Here is a 14,267-nt window from a genome sequence, read left to right as displayed (position 1 = left end):
TCTCCTGGTGTTGCCTTTACAATACCAGTGCATCAGTTGCTGTGGGCAGTGGGAGTCTGTGCAGAAACTCACCCAGTCCCAGGCAGGATACTCTTAAGCCAGATTTCCCCAGGTTCCTGCAAACAAGGGCAGAGACAGGAGGTGAGGGGGGCAGCTCATACGGTGTTCTGTAGGGGTCTCCAGCCTCAGTCTCGCAAGTTTGATGTCCTGGGATAACTCACATGGGAGCGGTCGACAGATCTCTGTCCCTGCTTTGCAGGTGTTGCTGTTTTTTTAGAAACAGGATATTCATGGAGACCGGATTGGGTTGGATCTTCAGGAACAGGGCTGGAGACCCTGCCTAGTGATCCTGATACTTATTTGTATCAGTAGCCAGTTTTCATGAGATGAAAAATCCATTTTGCATGATATCAGCGGTTTTCTTTTTGTGACTGCAGAATGAGTGGACAGTGTGAGTCTGACACCTTTTCTGAGGTAGGAAGTGGTTGAGTGTGGATGGGGCTGGATATCTTCTGCCTGTCACACAGCAGCTGGAGGGGATCAGACTTGTTTCCCAGAGAAATTAAGACTGTCAAGTCTCCAACAGAAAGGGCAGATAGATCAAAGTCCATCCTTACAACAAAATGATTTAAAAACAAATTTACATTAAGAAATCAACATGACATCAATCCATGCATCTCTATTCATCCATAACTTCACCTTCACACTCATCACCATCAGGTCTGTAGAGACTGTAAAGACAGTCAGTCCAGCTCATCTGTATCTTCACACTCACACTCATCACCATCAGATCTGTAGAGACTGTAAAGACACTCAGTCCAGCTCATCTGTATCTTCACATTCACACTCATCACCATCAGATCTGTAGAGACTGTAAAGACACTCAGTCCAGCTCATCTGTAACTTCACATTCACACTCATCCCCATCAGATCTGTAGAGACTGTAAAGACACTCAGTCCAGCTCATCTGTATCTTCACATTCACACTCATCACCATCAGATCTGTAGAGACTGTAAAGACACTCAGTCCAGCTCATCTGTATCTTCACATTCACACTCATCCCCATCAGATCTGTAGAGACTGTAAAGACACTCAGTCTGATCATCTGTATCTTCACATTCACACTCATCACCATCAGATCTGTAGAGACTGTAAAGACACTCAGAACAGCTCATCAGTAACTTCACATTCACACTCATCACCATCAGATCCGTAGAGACTGTAAAGACACTCAGTCCAGCTCATCTGTATCTTCACATTCACACTCATCACCATCAGATCTGTAGAGACTGTAAAGACACTCAGTCTGATCATCTGTATCTTCACATTCACACTCATCACCATCAGAGCTGTAGAGACTGTAAAGACACTCAGTCCAGCTCCTCTGTATCTTCACATTCACACTCATCACCATCAGATCTGTAGAGACTGTAAAGACACTCAGTCCAGCTCATCTGGAACTTCACAGTATCACTGAATATGACAGCAAAGTGAACACACAATAACGGAAGCTCTCTACACAATCCAGACAAGTGTCTCTTCATCTCAAACTCTTCAGAGCTCCAAACATCCCCCCGCATCTCGGAGTAATTCACTGCGATTTGCCGTTTTCCAAAAATAGATAAAAGGGATACAGATAGTTTGCCAAGTTGACTTTCTAACACACGGGTGCTTAAATCCCAACCAATTTCATTCTTAACTGCTGTGTTTTGCACATGCACCTCTGTAATTCTGCGATATAGTACAGTATATTTACAGTATATGCTGTTTGGTGTATGTACAGCCTTCACAATGAATAAATTATATTGGCATATAGAGACTGTACATAGTGTATAGCTGCTATATACATTTTACATATGGTATATATTTACTGCATATATAGTAATGTAAACCTGCTATGTATGTGGACAGTAGATGGAGCACATTCAGTGTAAAAGACTGTTTATAGTTGCTGTATATAGATGTACGTGGTGTATGTAGACTGTATGTATTGTACATGTGGTGTGTAGTTACAGTACATACTGTTCCCATGGTGTGTGTGTATACTGTAGTGGACTGCTGGCATGTTTAAACTGCAGATTCTATCCCAGATGGATGAACGATTGCTGGGCCTGGCAGTTTTCCTCACCCCATACCCACCCCCCCAACTTCTCTCTTCCTCTCCCATCACTCTCTTCCCATCTCTCCCTCTGATCCCCGTCTCTGCCTTCCCCTCTTTCTCGCTCTCCCTCCTGCCCTCTTCTCCTCTCTTTCCATCCTTCTCTCTCGAAGTCTCTCCAGCTACCATGTGATGAGTCACCTTGTGAGCCTCCCCACACACAGGCTCAGACACCATGACACAGAAGAGGCACAGTAAGAGTGAGAGTGAGATGGGCAGACACAGTGGACACCAGGGGGTGCCATTACCATCCATGTGCATGCTCCAGTGCAGGGGATCCTATCATCTCCTATCCCCTTTTTAAAGACATCATCTTCCGTGAGGACCCCCGCACAAACACGAAAGAATCTGCCAGAATTGTGAAATTATGATCCATGACCAAACCATCCATTTTCTATCTGCTTCATCCAATCCAGAGCCTACCCTGGCAAGAAAAGGGCACAAGGCAGGGTGCCCCTCAGACAGGACACTGGTGCATCCCAGGACAAACACCGACAGACATGCACACGCTGAATCCTGCTGGGACCTGTTGGAGCAGATCTGTGTGTAGGACTGGTGTAGGGAATCGTCCCTCGATCTCCGGGCACCGCCGGGACAACCTCTGAGGACACCCAGGGGTCCCAGCACGCACGCCGCTGTGGACCGGGTCCGGAGGTGCGCTGGCATGTGCAAGGAGTGGTCCTGTCCGAGGCCCCGGCGCGCAGCTGGGACGTCCTCAGCCACAGGCGCGAGCCGCTGGGACGCTGCGACTGCACGAGTCAGCAGAAACGCCAGCCTGAGTCAGCAGCTGTTAAACTAGGAAGTGGCACGTTTCTCTGGGCCCGCCCCCTCCCGAAAAAACAGCAGGGCATCAGTCAGCCTCTCCCAGCTGCAGGGGAATTTAGGTTAGGCCATGCTGACGCCAGCGCCCTTCCCAGGGGATCAGCAGGCCTTAGCTCCCCGCGGAGGGGCGTCCACTTTGGCCATTCGAAGAGGAACATTGTAGCCTTCTTTAGTTCGAGAGACAAAAGTTACTGAACTGCATTATGACACTCATTATAATGTCACCCCACTCAGCTACATCACTCTCGTCTGCACTACATTATAACTTCACCCTCACTCGGTTACAACACTCTCACCTGTACCACATTATAACATCACCCCCACTCGATTACATCACTTTCGCTTGTACCACATTATGACATCATCCCTGCTCAGTTACATCATTCTGGCTTGCACTACGTTATGACATCATCACTGCTCAGTTACATCACTCTAACTCCTTCATCACATTATGACATCATCACTGCTCACTTACATCACTCTAGCCCCTTCATCACATTATGACATCATCCCCACTCAGTTACATCGCTCTGGCCTGCACCTCATAATGACATCACTCACAGAGTGATTTAGAGAGCACACATGATTTAAGATCAACAAGAGAACAATGTATCATGGGCGATATACTTACTCACTTGCTCACTGGGTGCTCTGAACTTTGTGAACGGCACTGTAAATATGGAAAAATGTGTGTCTAACTATCCAGAGAGAGAGGGGAATACAGAAGAATTTTACATGGGGTGAGACAAGATATCTCATTCCGTCTTTCAGATGAGACGTAAAACCGAGGTCCTGACTCTCTGTGGTCATAAAAAATCCCAGGGTGTTTCTCAAAAAGAGTAGGGGTGTAACCCGGCGTCCTGGCCACATTTCCCATGCCTCCTAATATTCCCCCTCTATGGATTGGCTACATTACTTTGTTCTCCCCACACCCCCCCCCCGACGGCAGGCGGAGCGACGCACCGGTTGGAGTAAATCAAAGATTTGGTTCAAACCACCAAATGGAGATGGGCGTAGCGACAAGTGTGGGATTAATGCTAGGATGAGAGAGAGAGACAAGATATCTCATTCCCAGGCTTTGCGATTGTTCATCCAATTGTAACTGAAGCAGTTTCAGTAAGCAAATGATAGCATCAGTGTACAGAGTCTGTATATACACCAGCTGTACCCTATATATAGACTATATTAAGCACTTGCACAAAATATACATTATCTACATAGCAGGAGCACAATCTGTACAGAATATATAAAAAACAATACATACATATACAGCAGGTGTACAGTGTCTATAGTGTATATATACAGCAAGTGTACAGTGTGTATAGTGTATGTATACAGCAGGTGTAGAGTGTCTGCACTGTATGTATACAGCAGGTGTACAATGTGTACAGTGCATATACAGCAGTGTACAGCGTGGCAGTGTATATTCAACAGGTGTACAGTATATACAGTATATAAACCAAGTGTACAGTGTATATACACCAGGTTTACAGTGTGTATAGTGTGTACAGTATAGATACAGCAGGTGTACAGTGTGTACAGGGTATATATATACAGTACAGCAGGTGTACAGTGTGTGCAGTGTAGATACAGCAGGTGTACACTATGTAGTGTAGAGACTGCAGGTACAGTATATGGTACCTACACATTAGGAGGTAATACAGGATATACAGTATCTAGTCATCCAGTCATCTATGTAACAGGATGGTGGTGTTTACAGCTTTGAGCAATTGTTAAACAGCGAGCAGTTATTTCAGCATGCCAGTATGCTCAGTGTGTGTGGGGGGGTGGGATTGGTCTGTGTTGCTTTTGCATGAAGAGGTCATTTTGGGGGGTAATTCTTCTCATGTGCTGATTGTTTTGGAGTGAAAGTGCCTCCCGAACGCTGCACTGCACTGCGACGGCACTATCGCTAGCGCAGGGTCCCCATATGGAGGTGAGGACCAGGCCCTGCGAGATTGCCCATCGCCTGGTTAATGGAGGGTGGCTCTGATTAATGCTTTTGTCTAATTGGTTATTTCTGGCATTTAAAGCAGGCCAGCGGGGATTTGGGGGGTCTTATTTAGCTCCCCTGCAGACAGATATAACGCTGTGTCTGTGGAAGCTTTGAAGAGGGGAATCAGTTTCGGTCCATAGGAGAAACTTCTACATATTTCTACTGTGAAGTAACATCAACCCTTGTACTCCAGCTGCACCCCGTTGCTGAAGAGGGTGAGAAATGCACAATGACTTTCACTGGAATCGTTCCTCCCCTCCTGTCAGAGCCGCCAGCCATTTTTCTATGAGCCCCTGCAGTGCCTACAGTAGAGTGAGCACCAAACTATAGGAATAATACAGCTCTCACCGACAGCACTGAGAGACCACAGCAGAGTGAGCACTGACTGGAGGAGAGACACAGCTCTCACTGACAGCACTGAGAGACCACAGCAGAGTGAGCACTGACTGGAGGAGAGACAGCTCTCACTGACAGCACTGAGAGATCACAGCAGAGTGAGCACTGACTGGAGGAGACACAGCTCTCACTGACAGCACTGAGAGATCACAGCAGAGTGAGCACTGACTGGAGGAGACACAGCTCTCACTGACAGCACTGAGAGATCACAGCAGAGTGAGCACTGACTGGAGGAGACACAGCTCTCACTGACAGCACTGAGAGATCACAGCAGAGTGAGCACTGACTGGAGGAGAGACACAGCTCTCACTGACAGCACTGAGAGATCACAGCAGAGTGAGCACTGACTGGAGGAGACACAGCTCTCACTGACAGCACTGAGAGATCACAGCAGAGTGAGCACTGACTGGAGGAGAGACAGCTCTCACCGACAGCACTGAGAGACCACAGCAGAGTGAGCACTGACTGGAGGAGAGACGCAGCTCTCACTGACAGCACTGAGAGACCACAGCAGAGTGAGCACTGACTGGAGGAGACACAGCTCTCACTGACAGCACTGAGAGATCACAGCAGAATGAGCACTGACTGGAGGAGAGACAGCTCTCACCGACAGCACTGAGAGATCACAGCAGAGTGAGCACTGAGTGGAGGAGAGACACAGCTCTCACTGACAGCACTGAGAGATCACAGCAGAGTGAGCACTGACTGGAGTAGAGACACAGCTCTCACTGACAGCACTGAGAGATCACAGCAGAGTGAGCACTGACTGGAGTGAGCTCTCACTGACAGCACTGAGAGATCACAGCAGAGTGAGCACTGACTGGAGGAGAGACACAGCTCTCACTGACAGCACTGAGAGATCACAGCAGAGTGAGCACTGACTGGAGGAGAGACGCAGCTCTCACTGACAGCACTGAGTGATCACAGCAGAGTGAACATTGACTGGAGTGAGCTCTCACTGACAGCACTGAGAGATCACAGCAGAGTGAGCACTGACTGGAGGAGACAGCTCTCACTGACAGCACTGATAGACCACAGCAGAGTGAGCACTGACTGGAGGAGACACAGCTCTCACTGACAGCACTGAGAGATCACAGCAGAGTGAGCACTGACTGGAGGAGACACAGCTCTCACTGACAGCACTGAGAGATCACAGCAGAGTGAGCACTGACTGGAGGAGAGACGCAGCTCTCACCGACAGCACTGAGAGATCACAGCAGAGTGAGCATTGACTGGAGGAGAGACACAGCTTTCACTGACAGCACTGAGAGATCACAGCAGAGTGAGCACTGACTGGAGGAGAGACAGCTCTCACTGACAGCACTGAGAGATCAAAGCAGAATGAGCACTGACTGGAGGAGAGACAGCTCTTACTGACAGCACTGAGAGATCACAGCAGAGTGAGCACTGACTGGAGGAGAGACAGCTCTTACTGACATTTGCCCTAAACTTTTACCCACAAGCAAAGCAAGGCTTTTAAAAGCCCCAGAAAGAAATCCCTCACCTGTCCTCACAGCAACCTTTTCACATTCCACCCATCACATTCCTTTAAAGTCAAGACTGTTTCAGCTAAGCAAACAAAAGAAAAGGCCTTCCACCCCCTTGCAGAACACTGCTTTTACTTTAGCCCAAAAATGACATCCCTTAAAATGTCCTGACAGGAGCCCAACACCCACTATAATGCCCAGTGACTGCTTAAAGTGCAGGCCAGCTGAGGTCAATCTAAAAGAAAAAAATAAAACTTCCAAACAGGAAAGAGGCGCAAACCTGATCTCCTGTCAGCATCACAGCCTCCGGGGAGGCTGAGAAATACAGCAGAACACTTCCAAGCAAGTGTCACTCTATCTTGCACACTCACTCACATCTTGTTAGTGCACAAAGACACACATTGTGTTAGTGCACACTCACATCATGTTAGTGCACGCAGACACATACCATTTTAGTGCACACTCACATCATATTAGTGCACGCAGACACATACCGTGTTAGTGCACACAGACACACACCGTTAGAGCACACTCACTCACACCATGTTAGTGCACGTAGACACATACCATGTTAGTGCAAACTCACACACACGTTAGTGCACATACACACCGTGATAGTGCACACTCACATCATATTAGTGTGATAGACTCACATCACGTTAGTGCACACAGACACACAACGTTAGTGCACACTCACTAAAATCATGTTAGTGTGACACATTACACATCACACACATTCATCCCTGCGCCTCAACTTCATAAAACACAGGGAAGAGAGGAGAGAGTGTGCCAGTGAGCAGCTGTGAGAGGAAGAGGAGGCTCACCTGTACTTCATGCTGCTGGAGCGGCTGCCCGACTCCTTCAGGTGCACGGGCAGCTGAGCAGAGCTCTGGACCACACTCCGGGTCATCACGGCGACAGTGCGGCCCTTACTTGGCGCGGGGGCGAGGTTGTGGTGGTGCCCCATCCCGTTGCCCCCCTGCCCTCCGCCGGGGCAGCTGCCCAGGGGCGTGGAACGGAGCCCGCAGAGCCGGTCCTCGCTGCTGCGGCTCTTCAGATTGTGCTCGGTGCACGCAAAGGACACCTGCATCCTGCCGGCGCACCCAAGACGTGCCGACGCGTACCGGGCAGCCCGCTTGCTGGAGGTGCTGAGTGTGGGGTCGGCTGCCGCCCCGTTTTCTTGACTGGCACAGTCAAACACACACGATGGCCGGTCTCCGGACTGGTACTGCACAACCTGAGCTCTAGGCTGCACTGGAACTTCCAAATGCACGTAATGTCAAGCCAGCTTGACGGGCTTGACGGGTACAAGACGGGCCTTGCACACAGCTGCCAACCGACGCTTTCACAATGCCAAGCGTGCCCTGACCTGGCACAGCAAGCCAATCCAGACTGGCCCTGCACAACCCAACCCACTGCACTGGCACTAACACACCAACGCCATACCAGGCCTAGCACTGCACTGCACTGGCACTACCTTTCAAGTCCTGACTAGCATGCAGAAACAGCAAACCAGTGCTGGCAAAACCTCCCGGCACCAGTCGAGCACAACACCAACCTGCCCACACAGATGCTGGCACCAAAAGGGCAATCAGATGACAAGCTGGCAGGCCCGGCTAAACATCCCTGAATTGCGCTGACCTGCCAACAGCACTGCCAGGCCCACACGCCAGCCGTTAACAAGGCAGCCACAGCAGGACCAGGGCCCTGACCTACGCCAACCGGGTCTCTCACAGAACAGGCCCTTCTTACCAGAAACGCCAACTGGCGAAGGACCCGAGAGCCTGAGAGGACCAGAGAGGATCTCAGAGGATCTCAGAGGATCTCAGAGGACCTGAGAGATCCAGAGAGGACCTCAGAGGACCTGATTACAGCTGCTGACCCAACGAGGCCGTCAGAAGTCTCCCTGTCTATAGTAACGGCAGCAGGAGCAGCAGCTGCAGGGCTAATTGATTAATTGAGAAAGGGCCTGGATTAGCTGGAGAGCGCTCTCTTCCCATTGCTCTGCCCTCTCCGTCGCGGGTCCGGGCTCCGATGTGACCTGTGCTCCAGCCCAGCTCCTCGCCGACACACACACACACTCCACGCCACTCCGAGGAGCACCTGCCCGCTCGCTCCTCCCCCCCCGCTCTGCGTCTCTCCCTGGCTCCCCTTGCCGCTGACTGACTGATCCGAAAGGAGCCGATCTGTTGGCAGATCCCTCCAGCGGCGAGCTGCGCTGAGCGCAGAGAGAGAGGCGGAGCGCGTCCCGGCCCGGGCTCTGTCCGAATGCTGCTGCTCCTCTGCTCCTCCGCGACGACAGCCCCGGCACGCTCCTCCTGTCCCGCACACACACACAGTGAGAGATGGTAGAGCCGGCTGTCCACACTGCCTCTCGCTCGCCGGCTCGCTGGCTCGCTGGTGCACTCGCTCACACACGCTGCCACCACGGACAGAATGCAACAAAAATAAAATTTCATTTGAATACAAACCACTCCCTTCCCTACACACTCATCCTCCTGCAGCTCTCCCTCCCCTCCTCCTCCCCCCATCTCTCTCCCTCTCTCTGTCACTCTCTCTCCCTCCCCCTCCCTCTCCCTGCATCACAGCCAGGGACTGCTGCTGCTGCACAGGCTGTTAACCCCTCGCGGCCCGCTGCCGAGTCTGCCGCAAAGCTTCAGCAACTCCAAGGCGTTGCTAATGTTCCCCGGCTGAGAGGGTGGGGGAGCAGGACAGGGCTGGACAGGGGATTAACCATCTCCTCCCCCCCTCCCCCTACACACACACACAAAACCACCACCAGAAAAAACACGGTGAACTCAGCAGAAAAAGACAGCAAACTACAGAAGAAGAAAGAGATAGATAAAACACAAAAAACAGGAGGCACAGACAGCCTACCCCTGAGCTGTACACCAGCCCTACAGACACTGACACTGTACACCAGCCCTACAGACACTGACGCTGCACACCGGTCCTACAGAGACACTGACACTGTACACCAGTCCTGGAGAGACACTGACGCTGTACACCAGTCCTACAGTGACACTGACGCTGTACACCGGCCCTACAGAGACACTGACGCTGTACACCAGTCCTACAGACACTGACACTGTACACCAGCCCTACAGAGACACTGACGCTGTACACCAGTCCTACAGAGACACTGACGCTGTACACCAGTCCTACAGAGACAACGACGCTGTACACCGGCCCTACAGAGACACTGACGCTGTACACCAGCCCTACAGAGACACTGATGCTGTACACCAGCCCTACAGAGACACTGACACTGTACACTGGCCCTACAGAGACACTGACGCTGTACACCGGCCCTACAGAGACACTGACGCTGTACACCAGTCCTACAGACACTGACACTGTACACCGGCCCTACAGACACTGACACTGTACACCAGCCCTACAGACACTGACACTGTACACCAGCCCTACAGAGACAACGACGCTGTACACCAGTCCTGCAGAGACACTGACACTGTACACCAGCCCGACAGAGATACTGATGCTGTATACCAGTCCTACAGACACTGACACTGTACACCGGCCCTACAGAGACACTGACGCTGTACACCAGCCCTACAGAGATACTGATGCTGTACACCGGCCCTACAGAGACACTAACACTGTACACCAGCCCTACAGACACTGACACTGTACACCAGCCCTACAGACACTGACGCTGTACACCAGCCCTACAGACACTGACGCTGTACACCGGTCCTACAGAGACTCTGACACTGTACACCAGTCCTACAGACACTGAAACTGTACACCAGCCCTACAGAGACACTGACACTGTACACCAGTCCTACAGAGACACTAACACTGTACACCAGCCCTACAGACACTGACACTGTACACCAGTCCTACAGACACTGACACTGTACACCAGCCCTACAGACACTGAAACTGTACACCAGCCCTACAGACACTGACACTGTACACCAGTCCTACAGACACTGAAACTGTACACCAGCCCTACAGAGACACTGACACTGTACACCAGTCCTACAGAGACACTAACACTGTACACCAGCCCTACAGACACTGACGCTGTACACCAGCCCTACAGACACTGAAACTATGCACCAGCCCTACAGAGACACTGACGCTGTACACCGGCCCTACAGAGACACTGACGCTGTACACCAGTCCTACAGACACTGACACTGTACACCAGCCCTACAGACACTGACACTGTACACCAGTCCTACAGAGACACTGACACTGTACACCAGCCCTACAGACACTGACGCTGTACACCAGCCCTACAGACACTGACGCTGTACACCGGTCCTACAGAGACTCTGACGCTGTACACCAGTCCTGGAGAGACACTGACACTGTACACCAGTCCTACAGAGACACTGACGCTGTACACCGGCCCTACAGAGACACTGACACTATTCTACAGAGAGAATTCTTACACAAAACCTGTAGTGAACTGACACTAACAGCGGTAAGAGACTTTTCCCAGTGCTGTGAGTTGTGGTGCCAGTATGAAGTGGTGATGTTTTATTGATTGTGAATGCTGCCCTCCACTCTCCTGCAAGGTCATCTGTCTGTAGAGCGAAGAATGAGCATCTGTCTCTCGCTGCCAGGCTCGGGCACACAAAGACACACACAGGCACACAAAGACACTCACATGCTCATATAGACACACACAGGCACACAGGCTCAGAAAGACCCACAGAGGCACACAAAGACACACACAGACACACATGCTCACATAGACACACACCGGCACACACACTCAGAAAGACACACACAGGCACACATGCTCAGAAAGACCCACAGAGGCACACAAAGACCCACACAGGCACACACGCTCACAAAGATACACACACAGGCACACAAAGACACACACACAGGCACACAAAGACCCACACAGGCACACACGCTCACAAAGACACACACACAGGCACACAAAGACACACACACTCACAAAGGCACACAGGCAGGACCTGTGGTCATACAGGCACACTATCTCACACCTTGCCTCAGGCAGAGAGCCCCCATGCACTACACACAGATACACAAAGAGAGGACAGAGCGCACACACAGCACAGACCTTGCAATCAGCTTTTTCGGTGCTCAGTTTCTGTGCTGTCTTTAAATGTCAGGTGACACTGCTGTGTTTAAGGCTTAGGGCCCTTAAGGGGAGGGGTAACTAGAACTGCCCTTAAATTACAGTCTGCCACTCCTCACTACCCGAAGCTGAGCTAGAAAACACTCTACAGCTCACCTGCTCAAAATGAGCCAGCACAAAGTTCCTGGCAATTTAACATCCAGTTGATTCGCTGGCCAGTACCTAGAGGGGGGAAGACCCTTTCCACTTATTAAACCAGAGATGTTTCTGGGGGATCTGCACTATGCTCCAAGCCACTGCCTTTACTGGGAACCTTCTTCCAGCTGATCCCTAAGTATAGGATCCCTTCTGATAACTGACTCCAGGATCCTTACTGATCCTCAAATCAGTATCCCTGCTGATCCCTGAGTTCAAATCTGAAGCAGAAAAAAAAATCTTTTACCCATCTAGAGCTGTGGACACAACCATTGAGGTGATCACCGGCCACTGTGGCAGCCAGCCACATGGTGCAAGGGTCAGAAACCCACCAGCAGCAGTCTAGAGCCACTCCTCAGCCACCGGCACGGCCACAGCCCAGCAGAGATCCCTGCTGAAGCACACCAGCTCTTTTACACTGGAGCTGGCCTCTCTTCTCAAGGCGCAGAGCAGCAGTTATCGTATCTCCACGTCCTCTCACCTTTATCGGAGAGAGTCCTGAAAGTGCGCTCTTCCAGCTCCGATCGGGCGTGCGCCCCCTGCTGGGTTTCGAAGGCGTGTCAGAGGTGCAGGAGTGAAAGCAGGAGGCGCTCTATAGAGGCAGAAGCTGTCCTGTGCTGTCTGTGGGCACGGCACAGGAGCTATTTTTACACACAGCTACCTGTCTGCTGTGATGCTGGAGGAGGGGGGTGGAGGGTGCTGAGTCAGGAGAAGGACTGGGAGAGGAAAGAGACAGATTGCACAGACACAGCCAGTTCCCTCCGGAGAGGCAGCACGTAAATCTGCCAGCGCCCTCGCAGCAGGCGTCCTAGACCGAACCCCCCCTCCCTGCTCGAGCCCGAGCTCACCCCACTGTCTGCCACATCGCCCGGGCTGAGCCCCTGCCACTACACCCTCCATGTTTTAAGTACCGATTTGAGAGAACACCCCATTGCACAGCTTGCAAGAAATCCCTTTCTGTTTTTAAGGGCTGCTGGGGATATGGCCTGCAGGGGTCTGAGATATCGTCCGAGCTGAGCCCCAGCTGATATGTTTGGTTTGTTGGTAAACCTCGATTCAGAAATAAAAAGCCACCTAGCTATTTTGATCCATTTCACGTCGGACCAGCTGCAGGGGGATTCTCCGAACTGTCCCGACGAAGCCGGGAAGCTAAGGTGCTTCGTTCTGCCGCAGCCTCACTTGTCTGTCTGTCCTGACGTACCTTAAATTAAGATCGCAAAGCTCGAAATCTCCTGCCCCTGTGCAAGGGCTTTCTGCAGCTGGTAAAACGTGGAGTGGCTCAGACTGCTGTACAATGGGAGTGTGACTGGCAACCCGGAAGAACCCTGAGTGAACCCTAACCACGTGGTGCAACATGAGTCTGGTTAACAGAACTGTAAAACCCGGAGAGCATCAGACTGCTCAGCGGGAGTCTGATTTGTCTGCTTGTGGCTGTTGCTCAGAAACCATTTATCCCCAGCCTTGCTAGCTTTGGTTCAATTAAGCTGCGTATTAGACACACGCCTAGCGATTGCTGTGCACAGCGCTATGAGGCTGGGCTGCCCCGCACTGCCCTCGTGTGGAGGCACTCTGGTATGACAGCCACACGAGGCCGCTGCAAAACTCGGGGCACTTTACTTTTACAACCAGATGCAGAAAAACCAGCATCAGCAATTTCAGACAACAGGGACACGCAAGCTTACAAACTGTTTTGACGAGGACGATAAGGAGCACATTTTGTCTGCTTGGCCTTTGGGTGTGCGATGACAATAAAGAAGCCCGAGTGACAGTAAGAAACCCTCGATATCCTCAGGCTCCCAGATATCTCGATGCTTCCAGATATTCCATCCGTCCATTTTCTAACCACTTTATCCAGCGAAAGAGATGCAGGGGAACCTGAGCCTAACCCAGCGAGCAACAGGCGCAGGGCAGGTACACACCGACACAGATACACACGCTTCTCTACCAGTACATCCCTGGACTGTGGGAGGAAACGCGTGGAAACACACAGGGAGAACAGCACCCCGGGTCTGGAATTGAACCCGGGTCCCCAGAGCTGCGAGGCCGCGATGCATACCTCTGTGCCACCGTGCTGCCCTGCTGGCGCCTGCGATGAATGAAATCCGGTAGAAACCCGAAGGCAGGAA

The 14,267-nt window shown here is 51.4% G+C and overlaps 1 protein-coding gene across 2 annotated transcripts in view; it reads right to left on the bottom strand.

The window, feature by feature from the left end:
- The window catches only part of LOC148838287 (voltage-gated potassium channel subunit beta-3), a 30,090-nt gene that overhangs the window by 13,305 nt on the left and 2,518 nt on the right, over window positions 1-14,267 (bottom strand). Inside the window, exons 1-2 of one of the 2 annotated variants that reach the window (XM_088910053.1) lie at window positions 7,685-7,950; window positions 73-116 (exon numbers count right to left, since the gene is read on the bottom strand). In XM_088910053.1, the coding sequence (XP_088766179.1) occupies window positions 73-116; window positions 7,685-7,950 (310 nt within the window). Of the gene's footprint in view, window positions 1-72; window positions 117-7,684; window positions 7,951-14,267 lie in introns of those variants that run through there. The other variant, XM_088910052.1, reaches the window with a different exon arrangement.

Source organism: Atractosteus spatula, chromosome 3, assembly GCF_055471065.1.
Source record: "Atractosteus spatula isolate fAtrSpa1 chromosome 3, fAtrSpa1.hap1, whole genome shotgun sequence".
NCBI lineage: Eukaryota > Metazoa > Chordata > Actinopteri > Semionotiformes > Lepisosteidae > Atractosteus > Atractosteus spatula.
This window is presented reverse-complemented; position numbering and strand designations above follow the sequence as displayed.